This window comes from Pelodiscus sinensis, chromosome 19 (assembly GCF_052426305.1).
Source record: "Pelodiscus sinensis isolate ZL-2025 chromosome 19, ASM5242630v1, whole genome shotgun sequence".
NCBI classification, from domain to species: Eukaryota; Metazoa; Chordata; order Testudines; family Trionychidae; genus Pelodiscus; species Pelodiscus sinensis.
This window is the reverse complement of record NC_143070.1, coordinates 20,711,790-20,739,773: the sequence shown is the minus strand read 5'-3', so window position 1 is coordinate 20,739,773 and position 27,984 is coordinate 20,711,790. Positions and strand designations below refer to the sequence as shown.

The 27,984-nt window shown below is 49.5% G+C and overlaps 1 protein-coding gene across 1 annotated transcript; it reads left to right on the top strand.

Moving 5' to 3' along the window:
- The first annotated feature begins 19 nt into the window (after nucleotides 1–19).
- LOC106732721 (uncharacterized) lies at nucleotides 20–27,890 on the top strand. Its single transcript, XM_075912870.2, has 6 exons — nucleotides 20–455; nucleotides 1,880–1,997; nucleotides 3,180–3,368; nucleotides 21,985–22,185; nucleotides 23,898–23,999; nucleotides 24,288–27,890. Exons 3-6 carry the CDS (start codon nucleotides 3,194–3,196, stop codon nucleotides 25,706–25,708), a joined length of 1,899 nt encoding a protein of 632 aa, XP_075768985.1. The 5' UTR covers nucleotides 20–455; nucleotides 1,880–1,997; nucleotides 3,180–3,193; the 3' UTR covers nucleotides 25,709–27,890.
- Nucleotides 27,891–27,984: the final 94 nt, after the last annotated feature.

Genomic DNA, 27,984 nt, shown 5'->3' with positions numbered 1-27,984 from the left:
GCAGCGAAGAGGGCCCCCCCCCCGCATCTCGTTCTGCGCCTCCGCTCCCCCTCCCTTCCCGGCGCTGCCCGGAAGCGGAAGTTGCAGCGCGGTGAGTAACGGCCCCAACGGCTCCCTCAGAATTCTCCCCTGAAGCTCCAGCCGGGCTCCTGCCTGAGTAGGGAGAGGGAGGAACGTGCGGGGGGACGAAATGAAAAACCGGCAGAAGGAAGGGGGGGGAGGGATCCGACCACGCATGCGCAGCGGGTCAGAGACTCCGGCCCCGGTCTAGCGTCAGGGCTTAGTCCCGAGCCGCCCACCCAGCGTTCCACTCTCCCCACTGGCAACCTCGCGCGGGCACGTGATCCGCGTGCCGCTGAGCAGCCGCCGCTACTGCCTCCGTCGCAGGTACTGCGCATGCTCCGCCCGTAAGCGCTTGCGCCCTAAGGAGCGAACTTTGGTGTCACTGCAGCCCGGTGCGTGCGGGGCGGGGGGCTGCTCGGGGCCGAACTGAGCGCGCGGGGGGGGGGGGGGAGGTGTTTCCAAAGGGCAGCGGTTTCCCGGGGGAGCATCTCGGGTCCCGTCCCAGGGCTGGGGTGTGACGGGCACCACGTGGCCGGGGGCGGCGCTTGCCTGCTGGGGGTGGGGCGGGACGCGGGGAAATGTTTTATCTGCAGCCCCTGGAAACGCGCCGCGGCCCGGCCTCGCTCTAGGGCCGGAGAATCCCTGTTCGGCGCCTGCTCCAAGCCTGGCTCGCGCGGCCAGGCAGGGGCCGGGAACCTACGGCCCGGGGGCCGGACATGGCCACTGAAGCTCAAGGAACCCACCAATCTTGGGGAGCCTGCCCTGGATTTCTACCCCCACCCCCTCTCCCTGGGGCCTGGCCACTCAAAATCTATTTGGACACCCCCCCATGTGTGGTAAATGTGGAGACTTGGGTGCGACATTAGTGGTTTTACATTTTTTCCCTTCTCACTTGGATGTGTTTGTGGAGGGAAGTTGATGCATGAAATTGCAAGGGAGGCAAAATCTGTGCAGGGGCGATACTGTATGGGTGGGGAGATTGCACAACTGGCTGCAGGGCCAAGAGAGGGGCTGAAGGGTTAAGAACCAGCCTCTGCCAGAAAATAAAAAATACCTTAGTCAAGGTGGTGGTGATGGGAGACATTTGGGCTGTGTCTCGACTGCATCCCTTTTCCGTAAAAGGGATGCAAATTAGACACATTGCAATTGCAAATGAAGCAGGGATTTAAACCCCCCGCTTCATTTGCATAAACATGGCTGCCGCTTTTTTCCGGCTCGGAGCTTTGCCGGAAAAAAGCACCAGTCTAGACGGGTATCTTTTGGAAAATAAAGCCTTTTCCAAAAGATCTTTTATTCCTCTTAAAATAAGGAATAAGGGATCTTTCAGAAAAGGCTTTATTTTCCGAAAGATCCCCGTCTAGACTGGCGCTTTTTTCCGGCAAAGCTCCGAGCTGGGAAAAAGTGGCAGCCATGTTTATGCAAATGAAGCGGGGGGATTTAAATCCCCGCTTCATTTGCAATTGTGATGTGTCGCATCCCTTTTATGGAAAAGGGATGCAGTCGAGACATAACCTTGCAGTGTTAGCAAAAGTACAGAAGAGGGGACAGAAGATTCGCCCCTTCCCTTAAGCCAGAATAGGGAGTGGCAGGACCTGCTTCTCAGCACTGGCATCTCTTCCTACCTGAGAGGTGGGTGAGATTCAGTGACTGGGGACTACCTGGGAGAGCCACTGTTTTGCCTCCTGCCCAGCACTCTAGTTAGGGAGCAGATATCCCTGGCTAAAGGGATGGCTGGATTTAAGCCCGGCTGCAGGATCCTGGCTTGTTCTTAAAAATGGGTGAATTGTCCCGTATTTCTTTTCTCCCTCCCCATCAGTGCTGGAAGATCCGGGTGCTGCCATATCCCTGCTCCCCAGCTGCCTGCCCACCAACCTGAAGTGGAGATTCAGTGGCTGATTCCCCCAGCTGCTCCATCTGTGCAGCCTCTGCTGGGTGTATGTATTTAGAACAATGTTTTCTCCTGCCCCCTCATATCGCCCCTCTGCTTACACTACATGGTCCCTGGCCTGCCTGGATCTAGCCCCTAAAGCTTGGGGACCCCCCAGATATTGGGGAGCCTGCCCCAGCTTTCTAGTCTCCCCGCTATCTGCAGCATACAAAATCTAGTAGGCTGGACCTTCCCTCTTCCCTTTGCCCCCCCCCTCGTGTGGTGAATGTGGGGAGTCAGAGCCCACGTCAATGAGGGGTTTTGTTTCTTGGTTTTGTTTTTTGTTTTGCTTTTCACTTGAATGCCCCGACTCCAAATTTTTTTTACTGGGGAAGCAAAGTTTGTGCAGAGGTCAAACTGACCATGTGGGTGAGGAGATCCCACAACTGGCTGCAGAGCCAAGAGAGGGGCCAAAGGGTAAAATTGGGACAGACAGACAGACAGGGTTAAGAACAGGATCTGGGCCCTGCCAGAAAAAAATGCGGTAGGGCAGGGGCATTTGCAGTGTTTGTAAAAATATGGGAGAAGAAACAGAAAGTTTTTCCCCCTGCCAGGATGGGGGGTGATAGCACCCACTTCCCGGCACTGTGTAGGTGGCGAGTGATTGGAGATGGTGCCTCTTCCCTGCCTGAGAGGTGGGTGCTGCCCAAGGGGTGAGATTCAGCGGCTGGGGGGTTGCCTGTGAGAGCTGTTATTTTGCCTCCTGCCCAGCACTCTGGTTTCTGAGCAGATGTCTTGTGTTAAAGGCCCATGTCCCCGGACGCTTCATCCCCTCTCCTCCATCCCTGCTTGCAGGCCGGCAGCTGGGTTTCCCCAGCTGGCCTGTCTGGCTGCTGTGCGGGGCTTCCCCTGCCTCCCTGCAAAGCAGTGGAGGGTTTGCTGCTTGCTGTGCCGTTACCCACCGACTCCCCTCGCCAGACGCAGACCCGTCACAGCCCCCTTATAGTACCTCTTGGTACTCTGCCACAGGAAGTAGTCTGCCACTTGATTTTTTTATCATGTTATTTCGGGGACGGTCATGTTATTTAAAAAAGTTCCCCCCCCAAAAATCATGCTATCGTGAAAAAGTGTTAAGTGGGCACATGTTAAACGAGTAATTACTGTACTTCTAACCACATTTTTCAGTGCTAGTTTCTGTGTGCTACATCTAGTGTTGCAATACATTCCAATGAGGCTCTTCTCCTACCAGGCTGCAGAACATCCATGTCTTCCCCCGGCCTGCAGAGCCAGGGACAGGAAGTGGCTGTGGCAGAGCTGGTGAGCTTCGAGGAGGTGGCTGTGTATTTCTCTGAGGAGGAATGGGCTCTGCTGGACCTGGGTCAGAGAGCCCTCTACTGGGATGCGATGCAGGAGAATTACGAGGCTGTAAGCTGGCTGGGTAAGGATTCCTGTCCCCTTGGATATGAGAACCTGGGTGGGCTCTGGAGCAGCTGGGCTGGGTTTGGTTCAGGGTCCCTCCTTGCCCCTGCTCCCCACTGTTAGGAGTATCTCCCCCAATAATCCTGGCTCCTGTGTGATACTGTCCCCTCCATACCCGCTTCCAGGAGAAGCAGGTTCAAGGACATAACAATGGTGCTGCATTTCCCACAGCCAAGGTCTCATTGTGCTTCTCCACTATCTTGCCCATGTTGTGCCTTGGCCGGAGGTGTGAGTGGAAGGACTCAAGCAGGAATGGCAGGTACCAGAGTTGTGGGTCTGGCTCTGGCGGCTGTTAGTGCCTGCAGGGTCCCCTTGTGGCAGTGGGCTGAGCCGCTGGAAGGAGGGTGCAGTTTCTGGAGTCCTTCCCTACCTGTGGCTAATCTCTGTGACAGGTTGGTTTTTGCCAGTGGGAAGGGCTGGGTGCTGGGACTGATGGAGGGTGGATGAGGCAGTTCACGCTCTAAGTTTTCTCAGGGGTAGCTTTGTAGTAGAGAAACATGGGCAGATCTCTCCTTGCATTTCAGGCACAGGCTGGGCTTCCTTTCAAAAGTTCAGCTTCATTCTCTCTGGGGCTCACTTGCCTCTGTGTGCAGTGGAGATAAATCACATTATCTGTGTTGGTTTTTTTAGAGTGAAATATCTTCAGGTAGGGACTTTTTCTTCCTGTGTGAATGTCTGGCTTTGTGCTCAGGAGACCGGTGTTCAGTTCTCTGCCCCTGTCACAGACTTCCTGTGTAACCTTGATCAAGTCCCTTAGACTCTCTGTGTGAGGTCGCTTCTCTCTGCACTAGCTATTATAGTGTGTCCCTGTTGCACAGGGCTGGGGAAGGATACCTACACTAAACAGGGGTGATGCTTAGCTCCATATGAGCACCCCAATAGCATATGGATCCTAATTTGCACCAGTATTCCCAGGTGCTGCTGTGACTGATAATTTTGCTTCCTATAGTGACTGCAGTGCCATTATGACTGTTCAGGGCACCCCTTTCTGGAGCTCTGGTGCAGCTTGTCCATGCAGCACAGCTCAGGGTTGTCGCTAAAGAAAGACCCAGGCTCCATTTGGAGGCTAAGGTGCTCAGCCAGGTTTATTGTGAAAGGAGCAGGGTGCTAGTGTCTCAGCTCCTCAGGCATAGGTATAGTGAGACTTGTCCCAACCTGTTACAACTCCTTCCCCACTCTGGCACTATAAATGCAGAAGTGGGGCCAGCAAAAGTACCCCAAAACCTTCTTTCCAGGCTTTGGAAAAAATTTCCTCCAAAATCTTAACCTAGATTTTGGGGATAAAAATTCCACTGCCACCACCCAAATATTGGTACGAAAATCAGGGGAGAAATCACTTGGGAAAACTCACCCCTAAAGTACAAACCAGAACACAAAAATTAACCAATACCAAGTTATTAAAAAGAAAAGAGAAAGAACTTTTATTATCACCACAATATTCTTGTTGCAAGCATAATGACTAGATGGAAAAATAAGAAAATAATATATTCATGGAGGAGAAACTCACCATGGGCCAGGAACTTAGTTACAAAGGAGAGCAAACCCCATTTTTAAGTGCACAGACATCAGATTCCCATTCCACAACCATAAAACAATAAAACTTAACAGATGTATCTAAACTTTATCCTACTTACAGACCGTGAAGAGCCTTTTCTTAGAGGGAGAAATTCTGTCCCCTTCAATAGCTGGAGAGAAACTGCCCGGGACAAAAGGAGAGGGAAAAACCAAAAATTCCTTTGTCCCAGTTTGAAATTCCTACCTACATTCCTATTGGCCAACTCTGCCTGGGTTGGGTAAGTTAACCCCTTAGTCCCCAGTCTCGTGACCATGACACACTCCCCAAATCACAGATGGTGCTGGACAGTCTGACCACACTGGCTGTGATTTCTTCGTGGAGGTCTGAGATAAAACACAGTAAATAAGTACATACACACCTTATATTCCTAGCAAATGCATGAGTATTAAAGAACCCCTTCAACATTTGTGGATTACCATAACTGACATACAGAGAGTGTTCTAAGTAATTGAATGCAGAAATGCCTCGTTAACCAATCAAACTCTCAGTCTCAAATCAAATTTAGAATAGTGTGGGGTCCTGAGCCAAAGCTCAGTTGACCAGGTTCTGAGCATCCTACTGAATACAGCACTGTCATACACCAGGCCAGGTCTTGGCACTGCTGAGGGCATCACCTGAGGGCGAATTGCTTAAAACCAGGGCTACTCACTGCCCTCAACTGGGGTCCTTTCCTAAGGCACCCCTCCAGTTACACCAAGCACTTCAGCTGCCACCCTGGCCAGCAGGAAGCCTCACCAGCAAAACCCTTTAGACACTCCAGCTTCCTTGCGCCATCATCAGACTTAGGCCTCAAACACAGGTGAGAGGTTGTAAAACCCATACTCACCAGCCCCAAACAGATCCTCCTGGTCCAAAGGACTCAGCCACAGTTGCAGGCCAATTTTCACTTTAGCTCTTACCCACAAGATCACGCTGGTCCAATCCTTTAGAATCTCAACTCTAAAGATATATTAATAAAAGAGAGAGAAAGTTGATTAATGAGAACACTTTATATATAAACATCACACATGTACACAAGTATCTTACATAGAATCAGCAGCTTTCATTAGATACCTTACATGGGCCCCGTTACACAAAATTTGGACCCAACACCCGTTAGTGAGTACAGTAATGCCCTTGGTCAGAACTAAAGAAATTAAATGTATCCATGCCAGCTTTGGCAATGTTCTGAAACCCAATTAACACTGGGACAATGTATGTATCCTCATTCCCCATAGTGAACGCATCTTGGCTTTTAGCAATGAAAACAATATATTGATGTGCCTCAGTTTCCTTTTTCACACAGCACACCAATTTTGGACTGCCCCTTCTCAGGTGAGAAGCTCCAACACTAATTAAAAGTATTAACAGTGAAATACCAGTGTAACGAGGCTTTTGAACATACAGTGTTGTCAGTCCCCGTAATACACGAGGTTCGAAGGGATGCCGGAAAGGATGAGACCACAACTGGGGGTTTTAAAAAGCAGAAACTGATTTTATTTTGATGGCGCCAGACAATCATCAGAACAAAAATTAAACAGATTGCCAGACAACACAAAACAATTCCCTGAGGCTTTTCTAAATCACAGTAATTCCCAATAATTGCCCAGGGGTTAGGAACAGTTGAATTAACACTGGTATTGTTCATAGTGCTGATTATTTACACAACTTTATACAAGGAAACAATAAAAACCCTAAACCACAACTATTTATAAACTAACTTAGTAACTTTTTAGCCACTGTCACTTGGCAAGCAATAAGGACAATTAAAAAATCAATTAGGATAGGGATGATGGCGGGGGGGGGGGGGTTATACCAGTTCTGGAGACAGCAGGAACACAAGTACAGGTCACATGCTCATAAACTATCTCCACTCGGGCCGACCAACTCGGAGTACGCTCAGTAAGACTCGAGAGCGGGGGGTGCAAGGCGTCTGGGTGATCAGGCCAGGCGTTCACTCGATGCAAATCCCCCGTGAGAGAGGAGCTGCCTGCCTGTTTTATTGCCTGTGAACTTATCACCCCATAGGTTGGTTTTTGCTGCAGTGGGTAGAGTAGCAGGCCTGAGCACAAGTCAGCCTATTGGCTGATCTTTCACTGCAATGGGTGGAGCGGGCAGGGGAAGATTATTAATTTACATGCCCTTATATGGAAAACACTCCACCTCACAGACAGAGCCCCCTATACCAGCCTTAGAGGTATTACAGGCTATGGCTCCCTGCGACGGGCAGCCATTGTTGTAGTTCTGACTCGGACATTCCCCCGTGGCTGTCCGGAGCAAGCGGTAAGGGGGTTGCCTAAGGTGAGAGCGCACGTAAGGGTAATCAGTTAAAAAGCCAATTGGGTAAATTGAGGTTCTGGTGAGCTGCTGTCTTCAGAAAGGGGAGAAAGGGAAAAGTAAGCAACAGTAACAAGGAAAGCGGAAACAACTCTGTGGATAAGAGCTTTTGCAACAGCAATGCTCACTAAAATGGCTAGTAACACAAGAGCACATACAATCAACCACTGCTTAATGGTGGATGCCCAAGTATTCAGTCCCCAAGAGGAAAGTTTTGTTTGCCACCAGTCCCATTCTTCCCGCTGTTTGCGAATCCGAACGTTGTTCCACCCGGGCTTGAAACGCAAACAGTATTGGTCCTTAAACCTGGGGTCAAGGTCCTCGAGTGCCATACAAAAGTCCTTCTGCAATATAACCTGTATCATTAGACGATTCTGTTCGGCATAATGAGCTAGTACAGTGAGAGCCAAATCGACTTGTCGAAACCCTTCAGTGGTCAAATTAGTGAGGGCTTCGAGATTGCGGGACATTTGGTCAATCTGACCTAAAATAAGGGCATAAGAAAGAGGGTTAAATTGAACATATCCCCAAACTAAAGATTCAGTGGCAGACTTAAATTTTTTCCATCTTGATGGTTCTCGTCGGCTCCTGAAGTCAAACAGCCGGTGGGGATGGTGGTATATTCCACCACCTTGTAGAGATTGTTCAGCCAGTGATGGGCTCGAATGGGTTGGTACCTGAAAAACAAAAAGGGGACAAACAACGCCCTCAAGGCGGGCTAATTAAGATCGAAGAGAAAGCCAATTGTGATGGACTAACGTAGGTTGTTTGTTGTTTTCGATTTGGACATGATAGATGTTAGGAAACTGACCGGAATTAAGAATGGCACCTGGGACTAGGTTACGAGATCCTTTGGCATTGGGAATGGTTACCCAGACAAGTTGAGAGTTTGCGAACTGTGGCTTCCATGGTGGCCGGGGCTTAGCTTTAACTTCCGGCCATCTAGAATACGCCTCGTTCAAGGAAATGAGAACTTGGGATAGGACTTTACTCCATCCTTTAAAGTCAGGAGTTCCCAATGCAGCCCGTAGCTGGTTTTTTAACATGCCGATACATCGTTCCACAACTCCATTGCTTTGTGGGTGATATGGGAGATGGACATGAAGACATATCCCCCACTGAGACACAGTTTGGGCTAGATGTTGGCTGGTAAAAGGTGGTCCTTCATCGGACTGAATTTCCGTGGGTGGACCCCAGGCGGCTATGGCTTGCATGAGTGCTGTGATAACCGCAGGGGCAGTAGTTTTACGTAGGGGGTAGTACAAAAGCTGCCGAGTTCCTAGGTCCACTATTACAAGACCTTTTGGGAACTGTTTGGCTCCTGGGAGGGGACCAATAAGATCAACTTGCCATACTTCCCCTGGAGAGAAATACTGAGGATCATATGCCCCCGTAGTTATTTTATTTCGATTAAGGGCTCGCGCTTGTTGGCAATTGAAGCATCGGTGAACTGCTTCAGTGCATTGCTGTCGGGTAACCTCGGCTTTCTGATTGGACTGCATTGACACAACGGAATGTAAGGCGCGACCAGGTAAGTAACCCCACTGTTCATGTAACCACTGAGTAAAGGGATCAACATCACTAGGTTCTGCATAAAAAACATCACAATGGTCCTTACCTGAACCCTCAAAACTATGGCTTCTCAGTAAAGTATCCAGGTGGGAATGGAGGGGATTACTATCTACACGATGGGAGGGGCAATGAACTACGAACCATGGCTGTTTGGTTCGGGTAGCTAACTCAAATACCTTTTCCCAGATCTCTTCATGGGCTATAGGAGTCCCTTCTCCAGTTAAAATTGAGATGCAGTAACTGGAGTCTAGGCCCAAAACTACTCGATGAGTCGGGTGGATGACTGCGAGATGGGTGGCAGCTAGCAAAACTCCTTGAGCCTCGGCCTTCTGGGCGGAATCATTCAGGGGTAGAGACTTGGGATAAAAGAAATCACATACAGAGCATAACATTCCAGCTTGTGGGGTAGGGGAGCTTCCCCCATCGGCCACAATCCATGGCTGAGAGCCAGGTACTTCAGCTAAAGCTTCGCTACCAGTTCTTTCAGATCCCTGAGTTTGAAATCGCCAAAGACCTAGGCTTTGTTGGACACCGTACATGAGGCGTTGCCAGGTACTGGTGTTGCCTTGAAAATCAGGAGCTGGAGTGAGTGTGAGCCATGGGATTAACTCTGCATGAGGGCCTTTGAGGAGGCTAGGCTGAGCCATTTCGCCCCAGGGTAAAGCTAACTGAGCTGCTAGCAAAGCTTTACCCACTGCACCATATCGGTGCTCTGGTCCAGACAGCTTCTTTGCTTGGTGGTATACAGGCCGTTCATTTTGGGACACAGAAATGGCTACATGTGTGGCCGTAGCTGCAAAAGTTATTACGACTGGAATTGAAGGATTCCATCGATATAGGGTGGGGGCTGACCCTAACCAACGGGATAATGTAGCTACTGCCTCATCTGCCTCTGTAGTCCATGGCCTGCGAGTGTTTTTCGCATAAGCCTGAACTACAACCAGAGAGCCTAGAAGGTCTGTGGGGAGAAATTGGCGATGGTAATTTACAACACCTAATAGCTGCTGTACCTTCTTTTTAATGGGAACAGATCCTACTTCTGTTGGACTAGTTAGTGGATGATACACGAGATGTTGGAGACAACCACTTTCAATTTTAAATCCTAAAAACTGAAATGTTTGAGAGGGTGTGGTAGCACTTTTCTGGTGATTAATGTCCCATCCATCAAAGCTAAGGGCTTCTAAGACACTGTTTGTGACCCGTTGGACATCAAGGGGATCTGACCCACCTATCAAAACATCATCAACATAATGAACTGTACGAACTTTAGGGAGAGTTAAAATGGTCTCTAAAGTTTTTGCTAGGGCTGTAGTAGCACATGCTGGGGAGTTACGGTACCCTTGTGGGCAAACGTTCCACTGGTACAGGCCTCCGTCAAAAGCAAAATTTAAAATTCCCTCTGGGTCATGCAGGGGAATTTGAAAGAACATGTCTTTCAAATCTAAAGTGCAGCCCCATTGGTAGTTGTTATTTACCAAAATATGCTCTATAGAGGGGATGTCCCACTGAGCCGCAAAGGCTAAAGGCTGGATATGACGATTGGTGGCCCAATAATCAATGACCATTCAATACTCATTGGGTTTATGAGGTTTTGGGACTCCCCATGCAGGTGACAAATATTTACTGATAGGGATTTGCTGGACTTTGCCCTGGCTTAAAAGGTGGTTCAATAGTGTCCTAATACTCGATTGACCTCTTTCAGGTGTGGGGATGGGAGAGAATCGCCATGGGGTAGCATTTAGCAGCACAGGTTGGTGGGGTCGATTGCCCTCTGCAATCACAACAGGCAATGCCTCGACCACCCGCTGTGCCAATCGGAAGCGGCGTATCTCCCCCGCTCCCAAAAGGGGGGTGTTTCCCAGGAGACCAGTAAAGGTAACAGCCTTCCCGTTAAGATGGGCCCAGACTTTAACTTCCGGACGAGCTTCAACGCTATTTAATCCCTGTACAAAGACTATATTTCCAGTGGGGATGTGGGGCATATCGGGGGGGATGATGGATACCTGTGCCCCCGTGTCTACCGAAAACGAGACAATTATCCCCTTTTTGATAGTCAGGTTTTGATAGGGTCGAGGGTCATTTAAATTGGGCCGAGTGACCGCTAGGCACTCGGCCTCTCCCTGTTTTTTGGCTGCGGGGGAATAGGGCGATCTTCCCACCCCAATTTCACAGCCAAGTCTTTCTGTTGATCACTATTCATTTTCCTAATAGCTTCCTTGGTAAGTCCCTTACCCAATAAAAATGCAAAAATCTTACGCTCGATGAACGAACGCTTGGGGTATTTGGGTTTGGGCGCCATTTTGGACCCTTTCACCAGAGTAGAGGGGGTTGCAAGTAGGGCAGCCTTTAGTGTTGCCCATTTCACCCTCTCTACAGCGTTGTATAGTCGGCCAATAGGTTGTCCTGTGTATCCCCTTAGCCACAGAAGAGCCCCTGTGTCTAGATTAGGGCTGTTGTCCACGGCTAGGGTAACAGCCGCGTCTTCTATGGGAATCTGAGTGGGATCATCAACAAAACGAAATGGGTTTTGTGCTACCGTCTGAACGTTAGTTAAGTTGAAGGGGTGAGCGGTGGGATCCCAGAGCAGAATAGAACTCCCAGCGATCGCGTACATAAGGGTAGTGAAGTTATTCACACAATCAGGTGGCATCTGTACTGCGCGAAATCCCCCTTGTATTTGGAGGTGCGCGGCAGCCGCGGCTGTTACAGGCCAATGATTATTCGCTGCCAGTACTCCCCCCATAAGGCCCCGCGACCAACTCTCAGTATGGGTTAACGTTAAGGCTTCCTCCCGGTCAACCCAGTCATTCCCCTGTTCCAAGGCTAATCGTCCCTCCCAGATTATTGGAGGCTCATCCGGACGTCGGGCAGTGTCCGTGATGAACTCCTTCATTTCTGCCTTGGTTCGGGGGCGGGTATCGGTTACCTGAGAGGCATTCCCCTGACCATCCATTTTTAATTGGGTTACGGTCACAGGAAGGGCCTCCGGTACAATCAGGTCGGGAGCTGTGGGTAGTCAAGCCAGGGTAAATGTTTGGTGGGTCATGAGAGCCTTGGTATGGGTGAGGAAGTTGTGTCTCTAAAGGGAGGCGTCTTTGGCGTCTGAGGGGAAGACTCTGGTTCTCCCTCCGACTGCGAGTGCGCCACCTCACGGGCGCAATTTGTAACGGCCCCATGGTAGATGGTAACTTTATCAAGGGCCGCTACTAGGGTATTGCAGATGGCAGCCAGAACACCCTCTGATTTATAAGAATCGGGGAGTAGTTTTTTACCTTTTTTATCCCATCTAACCTTTGGACCAATCCTATTAACAGGTGGTGTGTAGGTGATCCATGTGGGGCTCTTGGCTCGGGGGCCAAGATGGAGGGGACTACCCCACAGAGTTTAAATACCCTGTTCACCACTTTCCAGAGGTTAAGAGGGTTTGAATTAGGGGCTGTCTCACCCACCTGAGTGAGACGTGGTTGAAGGCTATTATCGGCCGGGGTGGCCCTGAAGGTGGGATGGCAAGTTAGCAAGCAGCCCACATCGCTCAACCCCAAAGGAACGGTGTAGGTCCTACAATCATGGCTGTGTCCTATGATACAGACCCAGTCAAAGGTGTTAGGGGCCCCTTCGCGCTATCGAATACAGAGGAGGTGGTATTGCAAATGATTAAACTGATCCTCCTCAGAACCTGGGGTCTCCGTTTTAGCCCAGGGGCAACTGTCAGAGTTGTCATGGTCTCCGGGGTTCCGGCATCGTGTTCGTGATGCCATGTCAGTCCCCGTAATACACGAGGTTCGAAGGGATGCCGGAAAGGATGAGACCACAACTGGGGGTTTTAAAAAGCATAAACTGATTTTATTTTGATGGCTCCAGACAATCATCAGAACAAAAATTAAACAGATTGCCAGACAACACAAAACAATTCCCTGAGGCTTTTCTAAATCACAATAATTACCAATAACTGCCCAGGGGTTAGGAACAGTTGAATTAACACTGGTATTGTTCATAGTGCTGATTATTTACACAACTTTATACAAGGAAACAGTAAAAAACCTAAACCACAACTATTTATAAACTAACTTAGTAACTTTTTAGCCACTGTCACTTGGCAAGCAATAAGGACAATTAAAAAATCAATTAGGATAGTGATGATGGGGGGGGGGGTGTGTTATACCAGTTCTGGAGACAGCAGGAACACAAGTTCCGGTCACATGCTCATAAACTATCTCCACTCGGGTCGATCAACTCGGAGTACGCTCAGTAAGACTCGAGAGCGGGGGGTGCAAGGCGTCTGGGTGATCAGGCCAGGCGTTCACTCGATGCGAATCCCCCGTGAGAGAGGAGCTGCCTGCCTGTTTTATTGCCTGTGAACTTATCACCCCATAGGTTGGTTTTTGCTGCAGTGGGTGGAGTAGCAGGCCTGAGCACAAGTCAGCCTATTGGCTGATCTTTCACTGCAATGGGTGGAGCGAGCAGGGGAAGATTATTAATTTACATGCCCTTATATGGAAAACACTCCACCTCACAGACAGAGCCCCCTATACCAGCCTTAGAGGTATTACAGGCTATGGCTCCCTGCGACAGGCAGCCATTGTTGTAGTTCTGACTCAGACAAGTGTGTCCTTGGGTACATTTCTTAACAGTTTTCAGGGTTTTGGTACAAAATCATGCACAGTGGACATTATTACAATTCTTAGTAACAGCAACACATTGGTTATGAAGATTGACATAAGCAGTAGGCTCAAACCCATAGCAAGTGTACCCTGAGAATTTTGGGCTTCTAGATTGAAAAAAACTGCAGCCTCCCTTGGCAACACAAGTCTTGCCCTTCCCCCATTGCCCTGTGTGTTCAAATCGTGAACTTCTCTCAAAGACAAAGGGCAGGCTGGGTATGTCTCCCCTGCTCACAGTGGCTATGGGATTTCTTTGCTCTCCACAGATAATCATGAAGCAAGCAGTCCAGACATTAATCTGGCACCCTGCTGTTTCCAGTCTAGTTTTCCAAGTGGGCCACTGCCTCTCAGAAACAGGGCCTGGGTGTACTGGCCTGATAGACTTATGGATCTCTGGTCCCTTCAAGGAATCAGACTGAAACCATTAATGTCCCAGCAACACACACATTCTAGCAAGATGGTCAAACACAGTCACTTGGTCACCAGGGGGCTGTTTCATCTCCCTGGCTGTCTTCATTCCATCTGAAATAACCCCCAGTCCCTCTGCAACTTCCTTACCTTTGTCCACACTGGATCTTTCTAACCCCAAGTCTCTTTTACCCCCTCCAGGCACAAAAACTGCTGGCCAACCTCACCATAAAGATCCTCTTCCTTATGACCCTCTGCAAGCAAAGGCTGACCTTCCCCTAGCCCTACAGTAGCATCACCTTGCTGAGCCACCGCCAATTCCTCCTGAGTTCTTTTAACCTTCTGACCAGGCAGGTCTGTACACAACCCCTCTTCAGGAAAACAAACAGACTTCTCTGGGGGGAGAGCAGAGACATCTCTCTCCCCCTCACAGCTTTCTAGATTGCTGCACACTTCCATACTGTCTGTAGGTACCACACCAGGGGTGTCCTGGCTAGGATAGTACCCTGATCACAGAGAGTCACTCTCCTCCCTCCTAGCAACACACCAGCAACAGGTAATGCACAAGCACCAGACTGGTTTGATCCCTGGATTTCTGACATGATACTGACTGGACCCCATAGGCATGTGTGCTGGGTATGCCCAGGCACACCCTAATGTCTCGGGCCGGCTTGCCTGAGCCATTTTTGTGCCCTGGACCCCACCCGGCCCAGCAGCACAGCGAGGCACCCGGGGGCACCCCTGCCCAGCCCAGCAGCATGGTGTGGTGCCCTTGAGGTGCCTGGGAGTGCACCTGGCAGCACTGCGTGGTGCCCTGGGGGCACCCCTGCCTGTCCCGGCAGCACCGCATGGCACCCCGTGCTGCAGCACCGCGTGGTGCCCCAGGGGTGCCCCTCCCCGGCCCTGCAGCTTGGGCTGGCTCTGACTCCAGCCCTGCAAGCTGTAAGGCAGAAGCTGAAGGTAAGGGGGGAGAGTGAGAGGAAGGGGTGGGAGAGGAAGGGGCTTTTGCGGTGGGGGAGGGTGGAGGAGGAAGAAAGGGGATGGGGTGGAAGGGGCTTGTACGGAGGGGGAGGAGAGAGGGGAAGAAAGGGGAAGGCACCAAAGGGACAGGGTAGAGGAGACACAAATGCTAGGGGGGAAGTGGAGACAATGAGGAAAAGGCCAGGAGGGGAGGTGTCAGTGGGAGGGGGGACAGGGTGATGCTGGAAGAGGAGAGGGTAAGGGGATTGGAGGGAGAGGTGCTGGGAGAAGGCTTAACAGAAGGGGTGGGCATGAGGAAGGTGGGGTTGGAGCAAGTCGTGTGAGTGCACAGGGACATGAGGGGGATGAGGGCAGAGGGTTGTGAGGGGGTGGGCATCGGAAAAAGGGGAAAGGGGGCAGGAGCAGTGAGGGAAGGGGGAGGCACCAGGTGGGTGCAGGGGTAAGGGAAGGTGCAGGTGCCAGGGGATTCTGGGGGTGAGGCAGAAGAGCAGACACCTGCAGGGGAGCGACCAGCACCAGAGGAGAGACGCAAGGGAGGTGTTAGACAAAGGGATGAGGGGGGTAGCTCACATGATCAGAGTGGGGCTACTGGAGAAGTGGGCACGGGGGCGGAGAAGGGCTGGTGGAAGGGGGCAGGTCTCAGGAAGGCTGAAGGTAGTGAGAAGGGCAGGAGTCAGGACAGCAGAGGAGGGTGAGGGGTTGGGGGGCAGCAGGCACCAGGGGAGTTGATGGAGCAAGGGAAGGAGACATGGCAGCAGAGGGGAAAGGTGGATATTTATTAATAAACTTAGGTGCCACAATGTCACATCCAAACAAGCCATATGAACTCAGTACTGGTGCACAACCCAAAATTCATTCTGCTCATGGGAGGAAACTCTTAGAGGGAACACTCCTCCCACTCCCCCTCCCCCAGCCTCTCCACCCCTGCATTAATGTCTCACACACTGGTTTAATGCAATTGCAGGATAGTGGCGTGGGGGGGGGGGCAAACTAATCCCTATTGGTAGGAGGATGGTGGGAAAAGTCTTTGGGTTGGGGGGGTCACATAACACTTTTTACTTTTGGTCACGTTCCCATCTTGCCCAGAGAGGGTTACCTCCAGGGGTGTGGCTAATGGGGGCCAGGGACGTGGTTAACAGGGGTCAAGGGTATGGCTAATGGGGAGGTCAAAGTGCATTTTTAAAAAAATCTTTGGTGCACATCCTAATGAAATGTGCTGCACACGCCTATGCTGGACCCACCCCAGTTACAGAACTACTGTCCCCAGCAGACACAAACCTAGGGTCCTCTCCTTTCTGGGGTTCAGCTGTCTCTAGAATCTGGACCCACAGCATTCTCCTCATCCATTCCAGGCTGACAGGCACCCCCTGCAGACAAAGAACTGGGAAGAAACCTTTCCCCCACAGGCATACTGCCCCTCCCAGCAGCCAAACTGCCAAGCTCCATACACAGAGGCTGCTCACACTGAGCACCCTCACAAAAACTACGGTTAGCTACAGGCAACACAGAACATTTACACTCATACATGTTCTGGGGCTAGGTTAAGGTACCAGGCCAATTATACATATTAGCTGTGCCATAATCACACCCCATCACCACATGGTTGTACACTGGACCCCCTAGGAGGATACAGTCTCTGTTGTTCTTTCACTCTCTGGATCTGGAGTTTCCTGGAGTATGGAACAGGGACTGGAACATTCATGGGAGCAGGATGGTCAGTTGGTGAGGCCTTTGCTTCTATTCACCTGATCTCTGCCTTTATTTCTGCTATCTTGGCCTATGTTTCCACTCCCATTTGCCTTGTCTCTGTTTCTGTTGCTGCTAGCCTAGCCTGATGTTCTTGTTCTTCTCCTCAGCTTCTCATTAGGTGTGCTTTTCTTCTGCTTCCACTTCTATTCTCCTTGTCTCTGTCTCTATGGCTGCTAGCTTTGCTTGTTTTTCTGCTTCTATTTGTGCTAGTCTCGCCCAATGTTTTTTGTGTAATTGCTCCAGTTGTCATAGGAACTCTTACTTCTTTCTCAGTTAGAGGTCTGCCGGCTACCTTATAGGCAGCCTCCCACATAGAAGGCATTGGTGAGGTGAGAGGAGGGCTGTTATACATTGCTCCTGCCCCCTCAAGGTTACTTCCCCCTGGACTCACAGGGACAGGCTCCTGTCTCCTCTCCTTGGGGTATGAATCTGTCCTAGAACTGGACATCATGCTTTAAGTAGCCTAGCTATCCAGTTGCTCCAAAAGCTAGAAAAAAACAAACTGTTTTGGTCCGATGGTGTGTGTCTGGCTTAAGCTTAACCTTCTGTCTGCCCCTCCCTGGGGCAGCAGAGAAAACAAAAAACAAGAGGAAGAAAAACAAGAGGAAAAAAACCTGCAAAGCTTGCAACTCAAAAGAAAAACCTGTGTCCTTTTACAAATCCTGGGTTCTCAAAATGATCCCGCCACTATGCCACCATGTCATGGCTCCTTCCCCACTCTGGCACGATAAATGCAGAAGTGGGGGCCAGCTGAAGTACCCCAAAACTTTATCTTTCCTGGCTTTGGAAAAAAATTCCCCCCCCCCCCCAGAATCTTAACCTAGATTTTGGGGATAAAACTCCTCTGCCACCACCCAAGTATTGATACAAAAATCAGGGGAGAGATCACTTGGGAAATTTCACCCCAAAGTACAAACCAAGACACAAAAATTAACCAATGCCAGGTTAAAAAAAAGAAGAGAAATAACTTTTATTATCACCACAATATCCTGTTGCAAACATAATGACTAGATGGAAAAATAAGAAAATAATATACTCGTGGAGGAGAAACCCACCATGGGCCAGGGCGGTGATGTACATGGCCAGGGGTGGGGCCATGTATGTCATGCCCCCCCTTCCCCATCTGCTGTGGCACTCAGCTGAGTGCTGTGCCCCCTCAGCCAGGCCGCCAGGGAAGCCAGCAGCACCGAGGCCGTTTGGGCTCTCCCATGGCGGGGGGGGGGGGGCGGGGCAGTGATGTATATGGCCCTGCCCCCTGGCCGTGTACATCACCGCCCCACCCCCATCCCTCCCAGCAGCCCGGCTGAGCAGGCAGCACTCAGCCGAGCGCCACGGTGGGAGGGGAAGGGGAAGGGGAGAGAGAGGCAGGAGGAGGAGGAGAAGAGAGGGAGAGGCAGGAGGCGGAGGAGAGCTGAGGGGGGAGGGTGCCAGTAGGAGGAGAGAGAAAGAGAGAAGACCTGAAAATCCTGTCTTATGATGGGCTAATTGGCTAGTAAAACAATAAAACCTAAGAGATTTATCTAAACTTTATCCTACTTACAGACCATGAAGAGTCTTTTCTTAGAGAGAGACATGCTGTCCCCTTCAATAGCTGGAGAGAAACTGCCCAGGACAAAAGGAGAGGGAAAAGCCAAAAATTCCTTTGTCCCAGTTTGAAATTCCTACCTACATTCCTATTGGTTGAATCTAATCCTCATGATCTTGACAGGGTACTTTATACAACAAGTTTAAGAAACACTGGTCTAGTGAATATGGCTCAGTGTGAAAGCTGAAAGGAGATAGTTTCAGGCTAAAGAGGAGGCACAAATGTTTGCAAGGGATAGTGATTAGCCACACAAACAAATGGCCACAGAAGGTGATGGATTCTCCATCTCTTGATATTTCCAACTCAGCACTGAGCGATTTTATAGAAAACATTCTGCAGGGAAACAGAGCTTTGTGCCTAGGTAACTGGGCTAAGTATAATGGCTTGTGTCACAGAGGGGTAAGACTGCAGGGCTAATGTTTCCCTTGGATACTGTGAATCTACATACTTCAGGGTCTCATCCTGCAAACATGCATCACGCCTGCTTACTAATAAACATTTGACTGGCATTAACATCACTTAATCTCTCTTGTGGGGAGGGGTTATAAAGTCTCTGTTGGTTTAATCCTGATGAGAGGTTTGTGCTACAAATATATGGAGGAAAACGAGGTATTTTAGCTGCAGGAACCTAAATTTAGACACCTGCAGCCATGTTTAAATTAGATTCGTTGGGGGACGGTGACCAAAACCCTGAGGGGAGTAGGAAAGTCGGATGCTGGGAAGAAATGCAAAGAGGAACGAGTGAGAAAGGAAGATCCCTGATTTGAATGGAGAAGATAGGGCGATCAACTGGTTATCTGAGGGGTTTGTACACTAATGCGAGAAGCCTGGGCATCAAGCAGGGAGGGCGTGGCCCTGGCCCAGTCCAGGAACTGTGATTTAGTCGGGATAACAGAGACTTGGTGGGATGACTTGCATGACTGGAGTGCTGTCATGGAAGGGTATAGACTGTTCAGGAGGAACAAGCAGGGGAGAAAAGGAGAAGAAGTTGCACTGTATGTAAGAGAGCACTATGATTGCTCAGACCTCCAGTATATAGAGGGAGAAAAGCCTGTTGAGAGTCTATGGGTTAAATTTAGAGATACAAACAACAGTAGTAGTGTTGTGGTTGGTGTCTACTACAGGCCACCGAATCAGGTAGATAAGGCTTTCTTCGGAGAACTGGGAGAAGCTTCCAGATCGCAGGCCCTGGTACTCGTGGGGGGACTTGAATCACCCTGACATCTGTTGAGAGACCAATACGGCAGTACACAGGCAATCCAGGAAGTTTTTGGAGAATGTTGGGGATAACTTCTTGGTACAAGTGCTGAAGGATCCGACCAGGGGCCGTGCGCAGCTTGACCTTCTGCTCACAAACAGGGAGGAACTAATAGGGCAAGTAGAGGTGGGTGATAGCCTTGGAAGCAGTGATCATGAGATGGTAGATTTCAGGATCCTGACCAAAGGAAGAAAAGAGAGTAGTAAAATACACACCTTGGACTTCAGATTTTGATTCCTTCAGAGACCTGAGAGGCAGAATCCCCATGGATGCTAACATGAAAGTGAAAGGAGTCCAGGAGAGCTGGCAGTATTTTAAAGAAGCCTTATTGAAGGCACAGAAAGAAACCATCTTGATGCGTAGCAAGAGAGGCAAACATAGTAGGAGACTGGATTGGCTTACAGGGGAAATCCTTGGTGAACTTAAGCACAAAAGGAAGCATACAAAAAGTGGAAACTTGGACAAATGACAGGGAGGGGTTTAAATGTATAACTCAAGAATGCCAGGGGGGTTATCAGGAAGGTGAAAGCGCAACTGGAATTGAGACTGGAAAAGGATGTGAAGGATAACAAGAAAGGTTTCTACAGGCTTGCTAACAAGAAGGTGATCAGAGAGGGTGTAGGGCCCCTACTGGATGAAGGAGGTAACCTAGTGACAGATGATGTGAGGAAAGCTGAAGCACTCAATGCTTTCTTTGCCTCTGTATTCACGGACAAGGTCAGATCCCGGACTATTGCGCTATGTGACACAAGATGGGATGAAGATGGGCAGCCTTTGGTGGCTAAAGAACAGGTTAGGAACTATTTAGAAAAGCTAAATGTACACAAATTCATGAGTCTGGACTTAATGCATCCAAGGTGCAGATGATTGGGAAAATGCAAATGTAACCCCCAGGGAAGAAGGACGATCCAGGGAACTATAGGCCCGTCAGTCTTACCTCGGTTCCTGGAAAAATCATGGAAGGGATCCTTAAGGAATCCATTTTGAGGCACTTGGAAGAGAGGAAAGTGATCAGGAATAGCCAGCCAGCCAGCCAGCCAGGATTCACAAAGGGCAAGTCATGTCTGACCAATCTGATTAGCTTCTATGATGAGGTAACTGGCTCTGTGGACATGGGGAAAGTCAGTGGATGTGATATACCTTGACTTTAGCAAGGCTTTTGATACAGTCTCCCACAATATTCTTGCCAGCCAGTTAAGGAAATGTGGATTGGATAAATAGATGGTAAGATGGATAGAAAGCTGGCTAGAAGGCCGAGCCCAGTGGGTAGTGATCAATGGCTCGATGTCAGGATGGCGGTCGGTTTCTAGCAGAGTGCCCCAAGGTTCGGTTCTAGGACTGGTTTTGTTCAATATCTTAATGACCTGGATGAGGGGATGGATTGCACCCTCAGCAAGTTTGCAGATGATACTAAGATAGGGGGAGAGTCCTGCACTTGGGACGGAAGAATCGCAAGCATTGTTACAGGCTAGGGACAAACCGGCTAAGTAGTAGTTCTGCAGAAAAGGACCTGGGGGTTACAGTGGATACGAGAAGCTGGATACGAGTCAACAGTGTGCCCTTGTAGCCAAGAAGGCTAATGGCATATTAGGGTGCATTAGGAGGAGCATTGCCAGCAGATCCAGAGAAATGATTATTCCCCTTTATTTGGCTCTGGTGAGGGCACATCTAGAGTATTGTGTCCAGTTCTGGGCCCCCCACTACAAAAAGGATGTGGATGCATTGGAAAGGGTCCAGTGGAGGGCAACCAAAATGATTAGGGGGCTGGAGTATATGACCTATGAGGAGAGGCTGAGGGAGTTGGGTCTGTTTAGTCTGCAGAAGCGAAGAGGGAGGGGGGACTTGATAGCAGCCTTCAACTTCCTGAAAGGAGGTTCCAAGGAAGATGGAGAAAGGCTGTTCTTAGTAGTAACGGATGGCAGAACAAGGAGCAATAGTCTCAAGTTGTGGTGGGAGAGGTCCAGGTTGGATATTAGGAAAAACTGTTTCACTAGGAGAGTGGTGAAGCACTGGAATGGGTTACCTAGGGAAGTAGTGGAGTCTGCATCCCTAGAGGTGTTTCAGTCTTAGCTTGACAAAGCCCTGGTTGGGTTGATTTAGTTGGGATTGGTCCTGTCAAGAGCAGGGGGCTGGACTTGATGACTTTATGAGGTCTCTTCCAGCTCTATGATTCTCTGTTCAGGCAGCATAACTAGTGGCTTTTTTCTCAAACACACTGGGTGTTCAGAACTGAATCCCATTGATATCAGCGCAGTAATATTGAAACTCAGGCCAGATACTGAGAGAAATGAATGTGGATTTGGGATCTATCTACTGTGTGGTGTTTATGGAATATCTAGACTCAACATTTGACCACAGTGGTAGTGTCCAGCATGTGTGTCACAGGGACAGAGTCTGGGGAGTCTGAGGGTGTGGTAAGGATGAAAGTCCCTCCTGAAATGTCTCCAATTGCTCTTCTCCCCCTGCCAGGCTGCAGAATACCTATGTCTGTCCCCAGCTCAGCCCCCGGCTTGCAGAGCCAGGGACAGGAAATGGCCATGGCAGAGCCGGTGAGCTTCGAGGAGGTGGCTGTGTATTTCTCTGAGGAGGAATGGACTCTGCTGGACCTGGGCCAGAGAGCCCTCTACTGGGATGTGATGCAGGAGAATTATGAGGCTGTGAGCTGGCTGGGTAAGGATTCCTGTCCTCTCGGGTATGAGCAGCTGAGTTGGCTCTCGAGCAGCTGGGTTGGGTTTTGTTCATTGCCTCCCCAATGTCAGGAGTATCACTGCCAGTAATCCTCTAAGGTCTCAATGTGCTTCCCTACCACCTTGCCCATTAGCTGGAGGTGTCAGTGGTCAGGATGTTAAAATTGGTTAATTGAATAATCGAATAACCTCATTGATTCTTATCAGTTAGTTGACTATTCTATAGTCCCCAGGAGGTAGTTCCAGCAGCCAGTGCACTCTGTCCTTACTTCCAAGGAGCCCCCTGCCACTTCTCATTGCTCCATCTGTATCAGAGACAGCAGCTTGGTATGCCAGGAGGGAGCTGGTCCGTGAGGGGACCAGTTTAAAATCCAGCTTCCTGGGCAGATGAGCTGCCTACCTCCCTGTGCTGCTGCCTCTCATAAAGAAGTAGCAGCGTGGGGTGACAGAAGCCTCTGTCTGGTGAGGTTTCAGAGTTCCAAGACCTGGCACAACCCGTAACAGAGCTGGGCTGCCTGCCTGTCCACCTCATAAAACAATTTAAAAGCAAAGCTAGAGTAGGGGTAGGTGCAAACTGGCCAGCCTGCTAAAAAATTTACTGGGGAGGAGGGGCAAATGCATGTAGTCTGTACTGTTAACCTATAAGCTTTTGCTTCTTGATTAATCAGTTAATCGATTACACTATTACTTCCCTAGTGAATGGAAATGCCCAGGCAGGAACGGCAGGTACTGGAGTTGTGGGGCTGGGTTGAGCTGTTGTTAGTGCCTGCAAGGTACCCTTTTGCCAGTGGGCTGAGCCCTTCAGAGTCCTTTAATACCTCTGGTATATTCTGTGCAGCCCAGCAGGGCAGCTGATGGCAGGCAAGACTGGCCACAAAAGAAAGCTGGGAAACCACACAAAGGCTGCTGCTGGCAGAGTAGAACGGAGGCTGCAGAAGGGGAGCTCAGTTGCAGCAACATCCACAAGCAGCAGAGAAGCAGCACAACCCATCTCCACCCTGGCCAGCCACAGGAACAGCCGGGCACTGCCCAGGCTGGCTATGGGAGTGGCAATTCTTGTGGGCAGCTGGCAGGGCCCACTCAGGCACAGACTATCAGGATCAGGAGTGTGGAACATAAGCAGGGTCTAAAGCAACCAGCCAACAGTTCACTCTCCTGCTCAGACAACTTTCCCTGCCTCATTCTGGCCCAAGTAGAGCATCTGAGCCAAAGACCAGGATGAGCTGAGACCTGTAGCCAAGAGCTTTGTAGACAGAGCCCTTGGGGTTCTAGAGCTCTGCTGGGTCCTTCCTTTCTAAGCCCTAGTGATCTGCCACGTGGAAGCTGCAGTCTGAACCCTGCCTGGGGACCTCACTGTCAGACCTGCAAATCCTCACTAGAGCTCCTCTTCTGAGCAGTGTGTTCCTGTCATGCTCTGGGATGGGGGTAACATAAGGGACCATGAGGGAGACTAAGTTGTACCCTAGAATGTGCAGCAGAGCGCTTAGAGCTCCCCTGGGGAATCAGCTGGGCAGGGGGGGTGCACCTTTACTGCAGGTGAGTGTGTCCTGGGATCTTGTCCAATCCAGAGCCCAGTCTCTGCAAGGTGTGGAAGGAGCCTCTCTGGATGGGTGACTCAGATCCTGGCTCTGGAAGCAGGAATGGCACAGACCTTAACGAAGAAGATCAGTATTTGGTTAATTGTTCCCCAATTAGGATTTCCAGTCTTCGAAGCTCATGTGATCTCCTGGAAGGAGCAAGGGGAGGAGTTGTGGGTCCCAGATCTCCAGGGCTGTGAGGAAGGAGGGATCATCACAGGTGAGCAGTCAGCTAAACCGACTCACAAACAAATTTCTGTCCCCTAATAGCGGGTGTCACTTGTGTATGTTTATCAAGTCTCACTGACCTTTCATCCTGTCTTCAACTCCAATATGAGGGTGCTGGGTGGGCAAAAGGGCTATGAGGAAGAAGGGTGAACTGGGCTTTTGATTATTCAACGTTTCCAACCATTCTTTGGGTGTGCCACCCATTTTCTATTCCCCATTGATAATTTTTCTTTCAGATTAGCACAGGGAAATCCTGTTCAGATTCTCTCTGTCCCAGCAGGTGATGGGATGCTGACTGAGAACAGTGAGAGGAGTCTTCATCAGCAGGAAGAACTGGAGCAAATGGTTCCATGTGGGCAATTATGGGAAAGATCTGAAGGCTGTGTTTCTCAGATCCCTGAGCAAGGAGACACCTGTGAGAGTCAGTATAGCCCACAAAGGCAGCAAGGAAACCATCCAGAAGAAGGGCAGGGTAAATCCAGTCACAGAAACAGAGTGGTGAAAGCAAACACAGAAAGGGTTCAACAGAAAATCCCCCATCAACAGTTACCCTGTGCTTCCAGTGTCTGTACAACTCTTATTAAACATGAAAGAGCACAGACAGCAGAGAAACCCTTCAGCTGCTCAGACTGTGGGAAAAGCTTCAGTCGGAGTTCAAACCTTGTTAGACACAGGAGGACCCATGCACGAAAGAAACCTTTCAACTGCTCTGATTGCAGGAAAAGCTACATTTTCCGCTCACACCTTATTATCCATAGGAGAATCCACACAAGGGAGAAATCCTTCAGCTGCTCTTACTGCAGAAAAAGCTTCAAGGAGAGTTCAAACCTTGTTAAACACGAAAGAACCCACAGAGGAGACAGACCTTTCACCTGCCCTGATTATGGGAAAAGCTTCACTCAGAGCTCAAGTCTTGTTGCTAATAAGAGATCCCACACAGGAGAGAGACCTTTCAGCTGTTCTGACTGTGGGATAAGCTTTAGTCTGTGCTCAGGACTTATTGATCACCAAGTAACACATAGAGGAAAGAGACCCCATAACTGCTCCGATTGTGGAAAGGACTTCAAATACAGGTCAGACTTTGTTAAACATAAAAGAGCCCACACAGGGGAAAAACCATTCAATTGCTCAGACTGTGGGAAAAGCTTTAGTCAGAGTTCACACCTTGTTGTACATAAGAGAACCCACACAGGAGAGAAACCGTTCATCTGCTCTGACTGTGGGAAAAGCTTCAGTCAGAGTTCAAGTCTTGATGCTCATAGGAGAACCCACACAGGAGAGAGACCTTTCAGCTGCTCTGACTGTGGGAAAAGCTTTAGTCTGCGCTCAGGACTTAATGATCACCAGATAATACATAGAGGAGAGAGACCTCATAACTGCTCTGATTGCGGAAAAGGCTTCAAACACAGGTCAGACTTTGTTAAACATAAAAGAGTCCACACAGGGGAGAAACCCTTCAATTGCTCAGACTGTGGGAAAAGCTTCAGTCGGAGCTCACATCTTGTTTCACATAGGAGAACCCACACAGGAGAGAAACCTTTCAGATGCTCTGATTGCGGGAAAAGTTTCAGGAATAGTTCAAACCTTGTTGTTCATAGGAGAACCCACACAGGAGAGAAACCTTTCAGATGTCCTGACTGTGGGAAAAGCTTCAAGGAGAGGTCAGGCCTTGTTAAACACAAAAGAACGCACACAGGTTAGAAACCCTTCACCTACTCTGACTGTGAGAAATGTTTTAGATGGCACTCACACTTTATCTATCACCTGATAATACAAACAAGAGTGATAGCTCAGAACTCCTTTGATTGTGGAAATGGCTTCAAAGACAGGTCAAACTGTATTCAATATAACAGAACCCACACAGGGGAGAAACTCTTCTACTGCTCTATGGGGGAAACTTCAGTCAGAGCTCAAATCTTGTTCGACATCTGAGAATCCCCACAGGAGAAACCCTGTAAACCTGAATTTCTTTTTGTGAGGCCTGGGCAAAATGCAATCTATGGACTGTCCAACTTGCTAAGCCATAAGCTCTGGCATGGAGAAGGAATGGAGTTCCCCAGGCAGGCTGCCCTGCAGCCACACAAGCCACTTAAATAAATTTAGTTTAGTCAACTAATCAGCTATTTGATGGAATTTCCCTGGATTAGTCAATAAGAAAGGAAGCCACAGTGGGATTAGTTCCCAGTCCTGGAAGCTAACCCTGATTTGCCTTTTAAATGTATTAAGAGTTGGCAGGCTCCTCCTGATAGAGGCAGACAGATAGGAGAAAGCAACTAATTGAGTGATTAGTGGACTATCCAATAAGCTTATGCTTAGTTAAGAGTCAGTTAGTTGCTTACATCTCTACACAGTGATTTGGCCACCTGGCCCTGTTTCCTTTTAAAACTTTAATCTCAGAGTTGAGAGGGAAAGCTTCAGGTGCTGCCTATGCCTCTAGCACAATCCCATTGGCCAGTTGCTGGCCAGAAACTGGCCCCTGGGAGCTGCCTGTTTAAATAACAAGCAGTCACAAATCACCAAGCCCCTTCCCATCTTGCTCAGCTAGTCACATAAGCACATGGCCAGGCAGGCTGGCTGAGGAACGTTTTAAACTCTGTGTTAGCTGCTAGCTGGTAAGTCTCCTGGCTTTAGCCTCCCCCTGGCACTCCATTCCCTCCCTTCCCTAACCCTTTGCTCTCCCTACCACTCCTGCTCCCTCCTGTACCTATACCCTCTCCCAGATCTGGCACCCCAATCTCCTGTCCCAGAGCACAATCATCTCCTACCCTAGGTCACATCCCAATCTCCTGTTCTAGGTCACAATTGCCTCCTTCACCCAGACTCCCTCCCAAACTCAGTTGTCCCTGCTGTACCCCAGTCCTTTACCCCAAGCTCCCTTCTGCACCCAGCCTCCATTCCCAATCCTGCACCTCCTCCATTAGTAGCATGGAAGAGTGCAGCTCTTGGCCACTTTCCAAAATCTTGGAAAGCCCTTCATCAAAAATTATTGCCTAGCCCTGCTTTAAGCTTTGTGGCTATGAGGCTGTTTTTCAGCCTATTTAATGCCATGTGAGTTGTTCAGGCTCTGCGTGGGAGAAATACTTCTATTCACTGGTCTCAACCCCACAGGTCTACCCCCAGAGCTCCATGGCAGGGTGAGGTTTCTTTCCCCCCTTCAAAGTAGCACCTGAGCTCAAGGGGAGAGAGAGCTTCTCTCGTGGATGTAGCCTTTCAGTGGCCTGCATTCAGTCCCCTCTATCCTTGAGATCACACCCCTAGCTGGAGCCCTCAACCCTCCACCTTTCAAACCTCTGTCTCAGCCCTGAGGCCCTAATCTCCAGCCCCAACCCAGAGCCAACTCTTACACCCCTGCTCCTCAACTCTTTCGATTGTAAGGAATAAAAGGTTAAGGGCTGGAGCAAACTGCTGGTCCCCGGTCTTACCACGTGAACTTAGTTCTGTGCACCAATATGGAAATAGTGTGCCACACATTCCCTCCTTATTCATGCCCCCTAACAAACTTCATTCCACACAGGTGTGGGAAAAATTCAGTGGACCATTGTTTATAAATGCTCAGGCTGTGATACAAGCTTTAGTGAGACATCAGTCCTTGTTAGAGGTAGGAGAAGTCACGCTGCAGAGATACCCTTCAGCTTCTCCTGTGCCACAACCAGCATCACACCCTCCACAGAGGGTGGTTATAAAAACCAATCTCACCAAATCCAAACAGGTTCTCATGATCCCCAAGGAGTGGTCACATTTTCAGGTCCATTTACACCTTAAAGCCTACCTACAAGAGCACATTGTGCCAGTCCTTTAGAATCTAAAATCAAAAGAGTGATCAATGAAAGGAAGAAAATGTTGAGAATAACATTGTTAAAGGAAATAAATTACATACACCAGGTGCAGTGTTGTGGTTCAGGCTTTTAGCAGAGATGGAATAAACGGCTATTTTAAATCTCTCTGGAGCACATCCTTTGTTAGGGTGGATCACCAGT